The sequence below is a fragment of the Mus caroli genome, chromosome 7 (genome assembly GCF_900094665.2).
Source record: "Mus caroli chromosome 7, CAROLI_EIJ_v1.1, whole genome shotgun sequence".
Classification (NCBI taxonomy): domain Eukaryota; kingdom Metazoa; phylum Chordata; class Mammalia; order Rodentia; family Muridae; genus Mus; species Mus caroli.
In genome coordinates, this window is record NC_034576.1 from 36,768,681 (window position 1) to 36,785,445 (window position 16,765).

At 47.0% G+C, this 16,765-nt stretch overlaps 1 protein-coding gene across 4 annotated transcripts in view; it reads right to left on the reverse strand.

Moving 5' to 3' along the window:
- The window catches only part of Znf536 (zinc finger protein 536), a 457,839-nt gene that overhangs the window by 250,459 nt on the left and 190,615 nt on the right, over positions 1-16,765 (reverse strand). For all 4 annotated transcript variants that reach the window (XM_029479861.1, XM_029479862.1, XM_029479863.1 and 1 more), the window contains exon 4: positions 1,689-3,866. In XM_029479861.1, coding sequence (XP_029335721.1) covers positions 1,689-3,864 — 2,176 coding nt within the window. In that variant the 5' untranslated portion in view covers positions 3,865-3,866. The remainder of the gene's footprint in view (positions 1-1,688; positions 3,867-16,765) is intronic.

Consider the following 16,765-nt stretch of genomic DNA (forward strand, 5'->3'; position numbering starts at 1 on the left):
ATCTTGACAGAGCTGCCCTCCAGTGACAGATAGGCCAGACAGCTTCGCAACTTCCCTCACAGACAAGGCCCCCTCCATGCAGTGTGACCTCATCCTCCTGTGGTCCTCACATCCTTGTTAGACTCTCACGAAGTATCTCGTCAGTCATAAATCGCCAACGAGTCCAGGACTCCACGAGCAGACAGTGTGTTTCATGGGTATTTAAGCAGCAGCATTAAGTGCTATCGGAATCTCTGGAATGTGTAGTTCAGATTTATGTGTATTAACAATTCTATACTGGCTTGTAATAAGCCAGCACACACACACTTGTGAGTGAGCACACGCACACATACACACGCGCGCACACACACACACTTTATTCTAGTACTAATTTTGTTCTAGAAGAAATTGCAGCTGAAGTGAGAGAACATCAACAAAATGTAATGGCATCTAGTTAGTAACTACAGCAGTGAATCGCCTCTACCACAGAAATAACAGCCAAATAACAGAACACATAGGCGCACGCGCGCGCGCGCGCACACACACACACACACACACACACACACACACACGAGAGAGAGAGAGAGAGAGAGAGAGAGAGAGAGAGAGAGAGAGAGAGAGAGAGAACTTTTAAAAAATGACCCTTAGCAACACACTGCCACATCTTTAACAGTGGGCAACGCGATGCCTCGAGGTGCCTCAAACTGTCTTTCATTTTCCAGACTTAATGGCTGATTGCAGAAATCAATGTTGCCATTAGTAACAGGGTATTTGTTATGGCATGATTTCCTCTGTTGTTAGGCAGTAGAATGATTACAGTATTAGCAAGGTGCTTTCTTTATAAAGGGCTGGAGATATAACTTTCAATTTACTATCCATTAGTAAAGGGACTTTGGAAATACAGATGAAGGCAACCTCTTACCTGCTCTTAGGTAGCGATTTTAATTTAGACATCTTAGACTAGTATATTTATTTTTTTCTTCCTTCCATTTCTTTTCTCCCCCTCCCCCCGAAACAGGGCTAGGATGCTTCAGCATTTCATAGACATTTTTGATGACAGATTTTTCTGCTTTGCTATTTTAGACCCTAGAACTGTATCGCCCGTGAAACGCGGCGGGGCGCAGTGGAAGGCGTGCAGGCATACATCTGTGTTTTCAAACCTGTGTGTGCTTGGCTAAAACAATCAGAGGAAAAGTGCTGTGGCTTTCCGGGCAGGTGGGCCAGGCTGGAATTTCAGAATGGGACAGGATGTAGAGAAGGAAGGCTGGGAGAGAACTTTCAAAAGAAAGGTTTGTATGGAAACAGTTACAGGGTTAGTTAGGAATGGTTACCCTCCACGTCTGGAGCCAAACATCAGCTCCTGGGTTCCAAAGACAAAGCTAAGAAGCAGGCTAGACTATAAATGGAACTGAACAGCGGCGGGGAAGGGCAAATTGAGCCCATCAAAAAGCATGCTACCCTCCTTACCACGGGGAATGAGGTTCAGCTGCCTTTTGCTGATAGCCATGGTTCAAGGTCGAAAGGACAGCACTGTCTTTGGAGTAGGGCATCACCCTGAAGTAAACAGACACCGTCTAGCTTCCAGTCTGCCACATTTTTTGGTCCAGCTACACTAACCGCAGTACCTGAGGTCAGTGTGCAGAGAACCAAGCAGTTTAGGGCAGGAGGCAGGGTCCTTCTACTAATCCCCTTTCCTCTTGCCAACCTACCTGAGGAAGATGGTGAAGAGGGGTGTGGACTATCCTCTTGGGCGCTTCCGGTCTGCGACAGGCCACCTCCGGCTCCACTCTCCTCAGTCACATTAGAGGAGCCAGGTGTGGTGGAGCGGCTCACTGACTGGGACTCCTGGTCGCTGCCTGAGCCTCGCCTCTCCTCCAGGCCCACACCCACGTGCAGAGCGTCCTCGTCGCTCTTGCGGTCCCGCTTGTGGACTCGAGAATGCACGACCACCTGGTGGTAGGTTCGGAAAACCCGTCCACAATCCGGGCACTCAGTGGGTTTCTCTTTCATGTTCCCAGGACCCTGCAGGTTGTAGTCTAGCGTCTGGTTGAGCCCATGTGACAAAAATTCCCGACTGCCTTCTAGAGGGTCGAGCTTATTTGGCAGGTCTCTCTGATTGCCCACTTTAGTGCTGTGAACCAAATCAGCAGGCATTTTCTGCTTGGAGCCATCTGCTCCCACTAACATGTACTCCCGCTTCTCCTTATCAAACAGAACTCCGGTGTTTGCCAAAGGGTCTTCGTGGTTGCGCGTGAGCTGATGCTCTTTAGATAAGAAGCCGTGTTCCATGGCCATGCCCCTGGCCATGAGCTGCCAGGCCTGATAGCTATTCACAGGGTCCATTTCTGCAGCTTTGGCAGCTGCCTGCAACCGCTCGATGCAGCTGGATTTCAGTGGTGGCACGAGGTTGAGGCAGCCCAGGAGGGAGTGCTTGTCCCCCTCGGGGACACTGTGAGCCATACTGGAAATGGGAGATAGTAGCTTTCCCAGAACCTCCTTCTCCTTGGCCGGGAGCTCCCCCTTGCCATAGAGCTGAGAGGGCTCATTCAGGCTGGCTTTGTCTGGGGCCATAAAGCCACTCTGCAGGCAGGAGAGGTACCTAGAGTACAGGTTGGCATGGGCCTCCTGGGACAGGCCACCCATGGGCACCGCCACCTCAGGCTCAGTGGGGGATTTGTTCTTCACTGATAGCTTGTTGAGGTGGACCTTCATGTGATTCTTCAGGAACCAAGGCTCTTTGAAGCGCCGCCCGCAGATCTGGCAGCAGTGCTCAAAAGAGTCTTTGTGCTTGCGCATGTGGCCCTTCAGGAACCAGGCCTGGCTGAACACCTGGCCACATACCTCACAGCGGAACTCATTTGCTGACTGCTCTCCCCCACCATTGGGGCCCTGGCCCTGGGCAGACTCCGCAGTGATATGGGCCTTCTCCACGTGACTGATGAGTTCCTCCTCCTGGGAGGCGGCGAAGTCACACAGTGTGCACTTGTAGGGCTTATGCAAAATGCGGATGTGGCGATCCAGCTCTTCTCGCTTCTTGAATTTGCCTTTGCAAAAGGTGCATCTGAAGCCCGCAGCCGGGGTCACTGAATCCTCCTGCAAATTGGCCGGCTTGGGGGAAGGTGCCGGGTGGGCTACATCGGGCACGCTATGGTTGGGAGGCAAGGCCAAGTTGCAGGTGGCCAACGGGGCCTGCTGGGCATGTGCCAAGGGCTTGAGATCAGACCTCGGCTGCAGCAGGCTGCCCTTCATTTGCTTGTCCCGCAGGATGGCCCTCTCCTCCAGCTCGTGCAACAGACGGTTCTCCTCACGTACCCGCCCGCGCCCCTTCCCCAAGTTGCCCAGCTTGTGGGTCCGCAGGTGGATCTTGAGGTTTCCTTTTTGGGCCGCGCGGTGGTCGCAGTAGGGGCACTTGAATGGCTTCTCACCGGTGTGAGTGCGCATGTGCAGGGAGAGGATGCTATTGAACCGGAAACGCTTGCCACACAGGGGACATGGATACTTCCGGTTCTTTCGGGCATCATCCTCAATGTCACTCATCTGAGACATGATTCCTAGGTTCTGCCCATTGAGGAACTGCTGCAGATCCACACGCCCATTGAGGCTGTTGTCTACATCACGGCCCAGCTGGTTGGCCAGCAGTGCCATTTGGCTGCCCATGGACTGTCCGCTCATGGGCACGTGGGCCTTCTCCTCAAGGACCGCAGGTGTCTTCTCCTCTGGGTTGGGCCGCGGGTGCAACTCAGGAAAGGCATGGCTGAGCTGGGAAGTGATCTGGTGCAACTTCTGGCTCATGGCATACTGGCCATTGAGGACTGGGCCGCTCAGATGAGGCTCAGCTTCCGGTGCCGTCGAGGACACTCCAAGGCACAGACTCGCTTCTTCCATCCCTAGAAATAAAAGCAGAGTTTAGTTTTGTGCCAGGTACAGTGGCTGGAACAAGCAATAGCATCAGTTGGGTTAGGTGGGGGAGGGGCGGACGTTTGCATTTCATGACTTACCTACCCATAGTAATGCTAAGGAATTATAGTCAAAAACAATAATAAAAAGATAAATTATTAAATGCCAATTATGCAATATGGCAGTGTCCTCCAATTTGTTTTGAAAATGGACCGTCTTCCTTGTTTTTTCTGTTTACAGACTGCAATTATTCATTCACATTTCAATTATTAATATTTTACTATTTTCAACACCTAATAACATACCAAGGCTCTGCGTGTTCCACGAATTCTCTTTTCCCTTCACAAAGTTCCTCTACCTGTTGGTTCAGTCCAAAGTTTGCCTTAAAGCAGAGTGGCTTTCACTGAAAGACCAACAGGGCACTTTCTTTTCTGTCTACTATATTTAGTACACTCAATAGTCTAAGATGAAAGAGATCATTTTATGATTTGGCCAAAGGAAAAGAAAAAAAAAAAAACCAGAGCCAATACCATGATATTTACTGGTACATAATAAAACAAGATAATGTTTTGGGGAAAAAATAAAGTAAAGGACAGGCTTTAGAACAATAAAAGAGATTTTGCTTTAGTCAACAAAAAGTGCAGTAATATCTCATTAAGCTGATTAGTATGCTGCTTAGAAACAGTACTAGGTGCTGTAACACATGATTATAATCATAAAAATCCTTCAGTGTTTGCAAGGAAGCATTAACGAGGTATATTAAATTTTAAGGAGACTGCTAGTAGCAGCTTTGCAAACCTCAGAGATTAAAATTTAACCCTTAGTTATGAAACACTGATTTTTTTTTTTTTTGTCATCTGGTAATCATGTCCATCCTATACCTGGTCTCCTGATGGACTCTTGGTGGACTTTCCAGGCTGTTGGTGTTTGGATGGAGGTAGACTTATACAATATAATGGTTCCTCCCTGTCTTTTGGCTGGCAAGACAGTCGAGCCAGGGACTTTGATTGGCCTTAAAGAGATCTTTTGCAGAACTAGATAAAAACCAATTAAAATCCAGGGATGATGCCATAGGAAGTCTCAACCAAGTTTGAGTGTTTTTAATAACTTTCCCAATATACAGTAATGAGTACAAATTGTACCTGCAGTATGTGTTTTGCAGAAAATTAGAACTCAAAGCTGTTTGTTAAACACAAACACTCAAAGCTAGTCTGCGTAATTGTCTTTAATAGTCCCCTCTGCCCCCTCCACAGCCTGTGCAGAACAGCAAACACCAGACGGTTCTAGGTGGGTCAGAGGGCAGGCTCTCCTCCACATCAGAGCCTGCAGGGTGCTTAGCCTGGAAAGCAATGAGCCCATGCCTGGAGCCCTTCTGTTTTCAAACATGCCTTCCCCTGAAGGATCCAGGTTCATTTCCTGCTTTTAGAATGGATTTGTGTGCATCTCTTTAGAGCCCAGTCTTTCAATGTATTGGCCAGCTAGAAGGCCCAGAGACCCTGTGTTTAACCCTAGCCAAAACCGTGGGACCAAGAAACTTCGCCTGGGGGACTTGTAGGGCCAGAGCTATCAACTGTGGGCAAGTACATTTAGCAGTGGCATCTGCTGTTTGCTGGGCTGCCTTCCAGATAGACTAGACAGTGTGTGACATAGGGGTCACCAGTATGAGAGTAGCAGCATGGGTCTTAGCAAGAGTAATGAAGTGGGAGATCAGTTATAGGAGGGAGAGGGACTTCAGTCCAGTGTAGCCCTTGAATGATGGCATGGTCAACTCTGCCCATGCTCACACATCCTCTCAGAGGGGCATGGTCACCTGCAGTTAAAAACAACATCCAGTTTGTCATCTTCCCTTTTGAAGACTGGTCAGGAGCAAGGTTGTCATGGATATTCTAGATTTGACTCAACCAACCTACTGAATTCTCACTGTGCATCAGTCTCTATTACTCACTGATGATATACTGATAGGTATGACTGTCAGGCTGCAGGGAGTCATGGCATCCACTGGTGATCAGAGAGGGACTTGCCCAGAAGGTAGCAACTACAGGCATGAGTGGCCTCCAGGGCCTAGTCTGGGGCCCCTGTGCACCTTTCAGCCACATCAAGCCATGCTGGCTCCTCTCTTGAGCGAATGTGAATCATGCCCTGGGAAGCACATGCTAGAACACAGACTTTCACCCATAGCTCTTACGAAGTTTGTAGAGATCAATGCCAGCATGACTGGCCTACTTCCAAGGGCTGTCCAGTTGGCCAGCTCGGGAGATGTGAGCCTATTTTCGGGTTGTTTGAGGATAGGTGCCAGTTCAGCAAGACAGAGGAGGAGGTTGGGTATGTAAGCCACAAGGCTACAGTCAGGCTGGACTAGGAGGGTTACGTTGGAGGCCACGTCCACCTTCACCAACCAGCAGCTCAATATGGGAGTCCTGAAGTTTGCCTTGAGTATGGAATGCCTTTAATCTGCTCAGAAGATAACATTCACTGTTGTTGCCATTGCTGGTTGAAATCAGCACCACTTTTCCTCATACCATGACTGATGTTGCAATGGAGGAGGGGAGATTACATTCTAAAATGTGCTTCCCAGTTCTTCAGAGTTGACTTCTTGAGGCAGGTCTGTCTGAGCTCACTGGGTCCTTTCCACCCACCGTGATGGTGGTTGGTCATCAACTATTTTGTGTTTCATCTTCTAATTCCCTTTATTGGAGTCCTCCTGAATAGGCCAACATGTCCTTGAGTTTATGCATGGGCTTCTTCTCTGAAGGCAGATGCCTGCCGTGCAGCAAACCCTAAGACCCAATTGGCTCATCCAACAAATGGATGAGCAGGGACAGACACCAGAATCACAAGTTAGAGGAGCAGCTAGGCCTCCAAGGAGACTCACCTTCATTTCAGTCTCAGCTTTTCATGAGTTCGAGAACAATTATAGTTCAGAAGCTGCAGGTCTAAAACCATCAGAGAAGATGACCTCGTTGCCATGTTTCTTTCTCTAGATGCCAAGAGGGATCATCCCAATCCTTAGCCATCTTTTCTATCCCTACTCTGGGCAGTAAGAGACAGATAATGACACTCCCTAAAGGACCTAACCACCACAGAAGGACCAGCCGGTACCTAGAAGATGCTCCTAGGAACCAGGGCCCTGAGGTAAGCCTGCATTATACCTGGGTAGATAGCACCACTGCCTTGTAGCACTGTGTCAGAGCATGTCTCTAAAGCCTCAGCTTTCCGTGAGCAGGTAGGCCCAGGCTGCTGCCGAGTGCCATTCCGAGCCACTGCCTAAGAAGGGGGATGTGAGTTCTTGGAAAGAGTATGAGATAATTGATGTTCTGTCCCCGGGCCAAAGCAGCCGAGGCAGGACAAGCTGGCCTCAGGCCCGGCCTGGGACTCAGAAAACCTGGGCCAGCCCCAACTTTTCCATACTTAGCAATCCACAATTCATTTAGGCCTCACCTCAGTCATTCAGCAAGTATTGGTCATAAACCTTCTAATATACCTGCCTCGTGTGCCAAGGACCATCCCAGGGAAGGGATGGGAAAGTATCTGTAAGGACTATGTTCAAGATTAGGGAGAGATTCTGTGTGTGTGTGTGTGTGTGTGTGTGTGTGTGTGTGTGTGTGTACACTCATGTGCAGTCATGTAGCCAAGCACACACATCAAGTATGACTGTTGAGAGTCAGGCAGGGATCCCTCAATGGTGGCACTCCAGCAACTCGCATAAATGCATACCGTGGGAAACTAAGGGTCATTTATCCTACTATTAAAGGATTGGATCCAGCTGCTGCTGTAGGCACTCACAAGGACTGGAGGAGGTGGGCTGCCTGTGAGGGTTCTACTGTTCTTACTACTACTCATTTCCCCAGCCTTCCAGGGAACGGATGCACAGAGAATGCCTTCCTGTGGGGAACACACTGCTCCCTCACAGGCCATACAGCAACTCTCTGACTGTGTCCTGTCCCCCACCCTATGTCCCCTGTCAAACAGGGCAATGGTGCACTTCCACACACAATTGTGAACTTCGACATTAACTTTCCAGAGAACACTTTAGCCCGTGGCTTCACTCCTTCTTCTACTAGGAGCCTGGCTAGGAGCTCAGTATGAGTTGCGAGCCCACATCAAGAAGTCACAGGCCAACAGGGGACAGGCAGCGTCATGATCCAGGCCTTCAGGCAACTGAGCAAGCAGCCTGACCCTCAGAGTACTACAGCCAACAATTTCACATGGGTACAACAAAGGAAGTAAACCAATGAACAGTATAGCTCAAGAGGTAGAATGCTTGCCTCCAACGCATAAGGCCCTCCATCCCTAGTACCACAACCATACACACAAACAAAATAACTGTTCAGTATTGAGAATAGCTTGCTCTTGGCCTACATTTTGGCTCCATCCCTGAGCATATGAAGATGTGAATCACTAAGCACAGGTTGACTGATGGAAGGGAACAGTGAGTACATAATTACCCAAATCTACCAAAGGCAGACACCTGCCCTCGTTGGAGATGGCAGTTAGAGGCCATGGAGACTATGCTAATATTCTCCCTGGTCCTGCCCTGTGCTGGGTCATGGTAAGGTACACCCATGGCATTCAATATCATGGTGGATACTGATGAAGAGTCGGGCTGGCATGTGAGTTTCAGCCACTCCAACATTTCTCACCATGGTTTGGAAAGTCTGGACTCTCCCTCTGAAGACAAACAGGGGTCTAGGGAAGGCTTCAGAAAACCATGTTTTCTCCTTGAGTTCTGCAATCCCACCATCCACAAGGAAGGGAGTGTCCGCTGGTAACACCTCCCACTGGGTCCAGACAATCTGAATGCCTTCTCACCACCCCCTCGCTGCAGGTACCAGGGCCCACTCAGCTGCCTTCAATTGAGCTGATGGTTATTTTCATCTTTGCATTACTCCGTTCAAAACTATTTCCTGTGATATCAATGACAAAAGCGCTCACTTAACTCTTTCAAGAGGACCTAATTATATCTTTCCCTCAAAATGAAATTTAAAACTATCAGGACACCAGAAATGCTGGCAGCCATGAGTTTAAGTAAGTTTTACAAACAAAAACAAAAAAAAAAAACAAAAATAAAACCAAAAACCACGGTTCCAATTTGCAAGCGTTGAGGGGAAAGGGGAAAACCTCATGAATTGTCTCAAAAATACAGATCTTGCCAGTAAGATACAGGACAGAGTTTTATCCTTATACTATGACAAAGAATGGCTGGAAATAAAATGACTTTCAGAATAACTGTTTCAAGTAGATGTTTTTTAAAAATTAAATATTGTTGTCTAGCCAAGCACAATTAAATATTCTCTATTTTATCAAAGTGGCTAACGGTGTTACCTTGGACACCTTGTAGGACTCCCACACCTGGGTTGCCATGCACAGTTGGGATTTGTTTCCATTAATGGAATGGGAGGGTCCAAAAGAACTGAGTATTCAAAAGGAACTCATAGCCTGCATCTGGAGACATCCATCTCCCCCAAAGTCAAAAGACCCTAGCATTATCCTGTAACCCACCTTGCCTTCTTCTCCATAAGTTAAGCAATAATTAAACAATTCACCTAAAACACAATGGCTTATTAAATACAATTTTCCCCATTGTCGACGTTTCACTGTTTAACTAAGGTTGTTCTGAGCATCATGCACCCCAGTTCTGAAATACAGAACACCAGACTACTGAACCTTCTCAGGGTCATTAAACAGCTGTAAACATTATTACAAAAATAAACCAGAGATTTCATGCTTACATTTTGGCCTAGAGCTTGCTGTGCTAAGCAAGTACATTTTTTTTTTCCGCTCTTACAATCAACGCTGGTGACATTTGGGCATCCAAACAAATTACATCACAAATATTACCGAGGTGGGCAGGATACTGAGTGGTTTATTTGCCAGATGATTAATAGATAAACAAGAGGCCAACATGGGTGACCTGTTCCATTTTTTGACTGATATGTAGGCAATGCTTTGAGACAGGACCAGAAATAGTTAAAAACCTCACTGAATATATTAATAAGAACATGATATTCAAATCAGACTGTGGGTGTTAGGAATCATGTAAAGGAGAAAGCTAAGTTCGAGCTGAGGGTCACACTTCCAAATTTCCTCAAGTCAAGGCCTTTAGTGTCTCAGATGGTGAATGGGATTTGGCTGAGCTGGCACAGCGTGGATCGGGAGGGAACATCCCTGTTAGTGGACATATGAGAAAATATGGAAGAGGGAAGAGGAAGGCTTTCTTTGGAGACTAGGTGGTTTTAATTCTCAAGAGAAGTCTCTCATATTATTTTTTGAGTTCTGGGTTGAGCCCAAAACTTGAGACAGACAAGGAACACATCAGATGAGACAAGAGACAAGCCCAAAGGATTCAGAATAGAGAACTCGAACAGATCTGAGCTGGATTCCAGCTCTTTATACCACGCAAAGCCAGAGACAGAAATGAGTGCTAGGGATAGAATTAGCATTATCAGGTTGCTAAGACTGTGGAGGGTCAGGCAGGCAAAGTAAGTTCTCAGTAGAAGAACAATAGCCATCCCATCATCATGGCCACCCATTTGTTATCAATACCATCCTCATCACCACTGTTGCAGTTTGAATACGAAATTTCAGAAATAAATCTACACATTGAATGTTTGCTTCCCATTAGCGATGTTGTTTGGGAGGTGGTGGAAACTTTGGAAAGTAGGACTCAACTGGAATAAACAGGTCACTGTTAGCAAGACTTTGAGGATTACGCCTGGTCCAGTGCTTTCCTCACTCTTTCTGCTTCTTCATGCCCATCCATCATGAGTTGCATAGCCTTTTTCCTCTATGCCTTACCACTGCTATGAGGTCATACTCAAGTACACAGAGCCAAAAGGCGAGGTGAAAAAAGTCCACTCTGAAAACAGGAGTCAAATCTCTACTGCTTTTCAATTGTTCTCTTTGTTGCTATTTGTTCATTTGTTTGGGATCATGAAGATGAGAAAACTAAGTGACAAGACTATACTCATCACCATTGAGATGTTCACCACCATTTCCATCATCATCAACTGCCTACATGTTGAATGGTATCTTCATTCTAATAATCTTTTCCTACCTAAGGGAAGATATGCCAACACTGTGCTGAGCATATCACAGTTATTGGTTCCTGTCAGCCTTACATAACTTTATGTTGTAGATGCCTACACCATTACAATGGTAAAAAATAAGGAAGCTGGGGCTTCAATGATTATAGTCTACATCTGGAAAACCTGACTCCAGAGCTCAAGTAGAGGCCAATGGGTAGGCTACTTTTAATGTTAACATCACAACATTCTTGTTGCATTGCAACAGTCACAAGCTGGATCCTTCACTCAGACGGTGCAAGGGAGGAAGAAAACCACAGCCACGGGCAAGTGAATTGGGCCCTTGTTCACTGAAATTGATGTTATCCCAATGTGTTCATGTCCAGTATTGCAATCAGGAAGAAAAGAAAAGAGGAGAGGTGAAGGGAGGGAAGGGAAAGGAAAAGATGGTAGGGGAGGGTGGAAGGGAGCAGAGGAAAGGGAAGTGGAGAGGAGGAAGACAAGGTGGGCAGAGGAAGGGAAGGAGACAGGAGGGGAAGAAGGGAGAAAGGAGAGAAAGATGGAAAAGAGGAGAGAAGAGGAGGGGAGGAAAGAGACCAGGAGAGTAGGAGAAGAGAGGAAAAAAGTGGGGATGAGAGAGGAGGGGAGCAGAGAGGAGAGTAGCCCTGCCTCCACATGCCTTTAAGGAAGCCTTCCCTTTACCAGGAGAGTGTGAAACTGGAGAAGACAGCAGCAGTTGTCAGATGCGTATTGATTGTTCCCATCTTGCTGGCTTTCTCAGCTCCCCTTTTAAACAGAGCTGGTCATGGCAGGAAGTTAGCTATTTAATCCTCTATTAACCTGCCTTGGCTCCCTGCTCTGCCTGTGGCCTTGGAGGGAAGCATCCTCCTCCACTCCTGGCCAGTGCTCTGGGAACAAGGTGGCTAGCAGGTACACCAGTGAAAGATACTTCCTGCCCCAAGGGCTCCAGGGAGTCAGACCCTTCTCTCCTGCACCCTTCACCCTGTATTAAAGCCTTTTACATCTGAGCAGTCTGGGATAGAATTACAGGTTGACTGGGTTCTTTTCATTTCACCTCAGATTGGATTCAGCCTAAAGCTAGATACACTGGAAACTGTCAACATGTCCTGTTGACCAAAGGAGGACTAGTTCTGAAAAGGTTGGCCCAAGCAGATTTGTTCACAAGGCACTTATAAAAGACAAGAGATCAGATATGTACCGTCTCTTAAACATGTGTCATTGTTGCTGAATGAACACCTGTGCATATCCTAAGTGTCCCCCTGATTGTAACAGCAGGCAAGACCAAAGTCCTTTGAGGCCATTGGGTGCCCAGTTCAATATACTTAGCCCTTGCTACCCAGTGGATCACCAGGCTGAGCTGGCATGGCCTTTGCTGGGCTGCTAGGAGACTGAAGGAGGTCATTGATGGAAAAGTTCCTGGAAGGGGGCGTGGCACAGAGCAGGTACATTGCAAAGCTACAGCTGTTAATCTCTTCCTCTTCCTCCTCTTCCTCCTCCTCCTCCTCCTCCCTCTCCTCCCCCACCCCCAGCATCTCCTCCTCTTGTTCCTCTCCTCCCACTCCTCCTCTTCCTCCTCCTATGTACATCTTGCATCTCAACACGTCAGGGATTTGATCTCTTTACAGCCACCTTTCCCCCTGCACTGAGCCACACATTCCAGAACTCTAACAGTCACAAGCATACATGGTTTCCAAGGGGTTAACATGCTCACCTCCCTTATTTTTGAAAGCAGTTTTTCAACTAATGAGAAAAAGTTGAACACCTCCATTTGAAACCTAGACAAAAGCGGATGGGACCAGGCAATTCACAAGAGACATGGAGTTTGGCTAATGACCATAAAAATGTCACTCCAGACTAGAAAGCAAAGAGCCTCAAAACAAAGGCCATTTACAATCACCATGTTGAGGATCACACTCAGACTTTAAAGTTCCCTTCACAGAATCACACACACACACCCAGGGTAGATCTGGGAAGAAGGAATGTGGCTTCTGACAGTAGGCCAAGGACCCATGACACTGTCTTCCCTGAGACACAATGAGGACATACAGGAACCATACTATTTCTTCCAAAATCAGAACCTCTGAGTTGTTAAGGTCATACCAAGGAAGATTTACTGCTAAGGTGACCACTTGAAAGTTCTCCCAAGTATATGGTGAAATCACAGGTAGCAAAGGAGGTTCTGATGTCAGAACACAGGGTCTTGTATTTTCTACTTTTCCCAGAGCAGCCTGTAAGAAAACACGTGGCACTCCTTCCCAGGAAACTATCCCTCTGGGGTTCATGCCACTGCAGAACACCCAGAACCTCTCCCAGCCCCCAACATCATTGCTTCTCCAATATCCACAAAATGTCTCCATTTAATCTTGGTAGTCAAAGATCAAAAGCCGACACTTTTCCTGATGTTCATCTAAGCAGAGTTCATGTCAAAGACTCCCAGAAAATAACCTCTCTTGTCACCAGCCAGTTCTACTTCCCATCCCTCTTTCCTACATTCTTTTCTGCCTGGGGAACACTTGTCATGAATGGTAGCTATGTGTACCCCTTCCTCAGAGATGGTCCCTGGGGAGCTTAGACAAAAGTAGTGGAGCTGGAGGAGTCTCAGAGACTACCTAGCTCCTAGTAATTTTAAATGCTGTTTACATGTAGGTGATCTGAGGTCAGAAGCTGGGATAGCACATCTAAGTTACAGTAGGTAACTACAGTAAGTTAGTAGCCATGTGCATGTATCAACCACTTCCATTAGTTAATTCCTAGATACTCAGAAATACTAAGAGATGCTAAATAAATGAAGAGATGGTGGAAAGATGAGTGGCTGTGGGTATAAGTGGATAGATAGGTGGATGGATGAACAAATGAAAAGGTGACTGGGTGGATGGATGGATGGATGGATGGATGGATGGATGGATGGACAGATGATTATGTGGGTTGGTAGATGGATAGATTAATGGGAGAGTAGATGAATGAGTGGATGGATGGAGGATGTATGGATGGATGAATGGAGGATGGATGTATGGATGGATGGAGGATGGATGGATGGATGGGTGGACAGATGATTATGTGGGTTGGTAGATGGATAGATAAATTGGAGAGTAGATGGATGAGTGTATGGATAGATGGGTGGATGGATGGGTGGATGGATGGATGGATGAATGAACAGATGATTATGTGGGTTGGTAGATGGATAGATTAAAGGGAGAGTAGATGAATGAGTGGATGGATGGATGGATGGATGGATGGATGGATGGATGGATGGATGGGTAGAGGGATAGAAGGATGGATAGGTGGATGGAAGAATGAACAGATGGATAAAGGAAGCCTTGCTGTAACAGGGAGAGACGGATGTCCATTCACAGATGCTGGTGAATTTACTTCTCACCTCTCAGCTACAAAAATATATCCACAGCACACCTCCCTCTACTGGATTTCAAGCTCATCAACTGTCTTTCCTCCTCAGAATTCTTTCTCTAGATAACATTTAGGCCCTTGGTCCTATGATGTCCTGTGAGTAGTGACTCACAGGGTTTAAGAAATCAGTTCATCCATCTCCTGCTGTCTCCCTGGACCTCTGCAGAGACCAGGAGTGATGTGTATGTTCATAAAACAGCCTCAAACCTCTGAGTGCCCATCATCCTCTGGCATGTGACTCTCCCAGGATGCACTAAGACGATACCAATGGACCTAGGATTGCAGATATTTCAAAGACAGGTTCTTCAAGTTGTCCCTGCAGATACCCCATCTGGAAGCCCAGCTCAGGAGGCTGGCCAGAATATGTCCCTTGTTCTCTGGTGTTTGCTTTGTATCATGTTACAGTAGACTGATGTGATGTAATGTGACAACCCCTGTGACCCATGAACTACATGAGTCAGAATACCTCATAAATTTAAAGAGATACAGTTCCTTTTCAGAAAAAGGCTAATTGTAAACAGCAGATATCTTAATGCTGTTAAAGTCGATAGCAGGTTTTTATTAATCAGGGTATTTTGTAACTCAAGTTCTTCATATGCCTCGGGCAGCCAATCTCTATCTGTTTGTTGCTTCTTTGGGAGATGCAAAAATACTGCCAAGTGGATCACCTTTGTGGGGTTCCCAGGTCACACTTGGCTGGCACTAGGTACTGGCTATGACACCACACACACACACACACACACACACACACACACACACACAGTTCTGGTGGGAGGAAGTTTATCACTAAAATCAACTCCCTACGTGGCAAAGCGCTCTGGAAACACCATCCCAGACTCCACACTCCTGGCCGTGTCTGGGATTTTCTGTATATGAGTGTCCACAGCAATGGTGGGCATAGTAAACTGAATGTCGGTTCCTTAGCCAACTGCAGGGGACTAAACAGGCCCTCACTCCCCCACCCCAGTTGTGTGCCAGAGAGCCTGCATAGTCTTCTCCCTTTCCCTCAACCCCACAGCTAAACCAAACAGTGTTCCCAGGTTGACTGTTGAATCAATTGCTGATAGTCAAAAAATTCCATGGCCCTGCCTTAAGCAATTGGGTCAGCGCTCAGCACGTGACCTAATTCATGCCAACAGGAGAAAAAAAAACTAAGGAAGTTGCAAGGTTCCATTGCTCCAAGTGAGATCTGGAGCCACAGCAGCCATTTAAATATATATATATATATATATATATATATATATATATATATATGTGTGTGTGTGTGTGTGTGTGTGTATGTTTGTGTGTGTGTGTACTGTGGTCTCCACAGTGATGTGCAGCACTGGAGTTCAGAGCCACTCCTGGGAACTAAAGGAGATAAGTCGCCTTCTTGTTAGTATAATTTGAAGTTCTGGGTCAAATGGTACCTGAAGCTGACACCTACATACTACATACTCATATAAGTCGGCACAGCCCGCTGGTAGTCTCGGGTTGGTTGGATATTCTGTCACACAGAAGTAGTGGGGCTGTGGAGTTCTGATGGATTAATATAGGAAGCAGTCAGGTCCCACTCTGCTGTCAGCCCTCTCCCTACCCCCATCTCACTGCCATCTTTGAACTCCATCTCTTTCACTGTGCTCATACAAACCCAGCACAGCCTGAGCACAGGAGTCTCTGTGCCCACTCTGAGGGGTCCAGCCATGTGCTACCATGGGTTTTTCCAAATGCTTCTGGTTTATAACATGGTAAAGGAAATGGTATACCTTGTCCTGCATGCCTGGGCCACAGAAGACACAAACAACAAGTGTTAAGAATACATTGCTCCAGGCTGGAGAGATGCTCCAACATTTAAGAGTGCTTGCTGCTCTTCTAAAGGGCCAGAATTCCCAGCACCCACATCAGGCTGCTCATAACCACTTGTAACTCCAGCTCAGAGGAGGCAGTGCCCCCTTTGACTTCCACAAGCACTGCCCTTGCATGCACATACCCACCCACAGACACCATTTTAAACTCAAACTGGCTTGCCATTAGCCATAGGATCTGAACCCCACAGCAGGGGGTTCAGGATCCTCTCAGGATCTCACTTCAAAGACTGCTGCTGGTGCCGCTGGTGTCCAACAGTCCCTCTGGAGTCTATAACAGTCTCCCTGATCAGAACATGTCGATCTTACTCCCCCTCCCCATCTGAGGTAATGTCTTCAGATCTCTAACCAGATCTCTGCCCTGGCTTCCCTAGACCCAAAAGATGGCCCTGTTGTCCACTCTGAAAACCCCACATTCTCAGCAGGTTCTGTTACTGATAAATGTATACAGGCAGGTGAACGTGCCCCTTGAGTTTTGCCTGTGCACAGGTGTTCCAGGTACCTCTTGAGTCTCCTGCCACTGTGTACTATAAAGAATGCTTTCTTGTTCTCTCTCTCTCTCTCTCTCTCTCTCTCTCTCTCTCTCTCTCTCTCTCT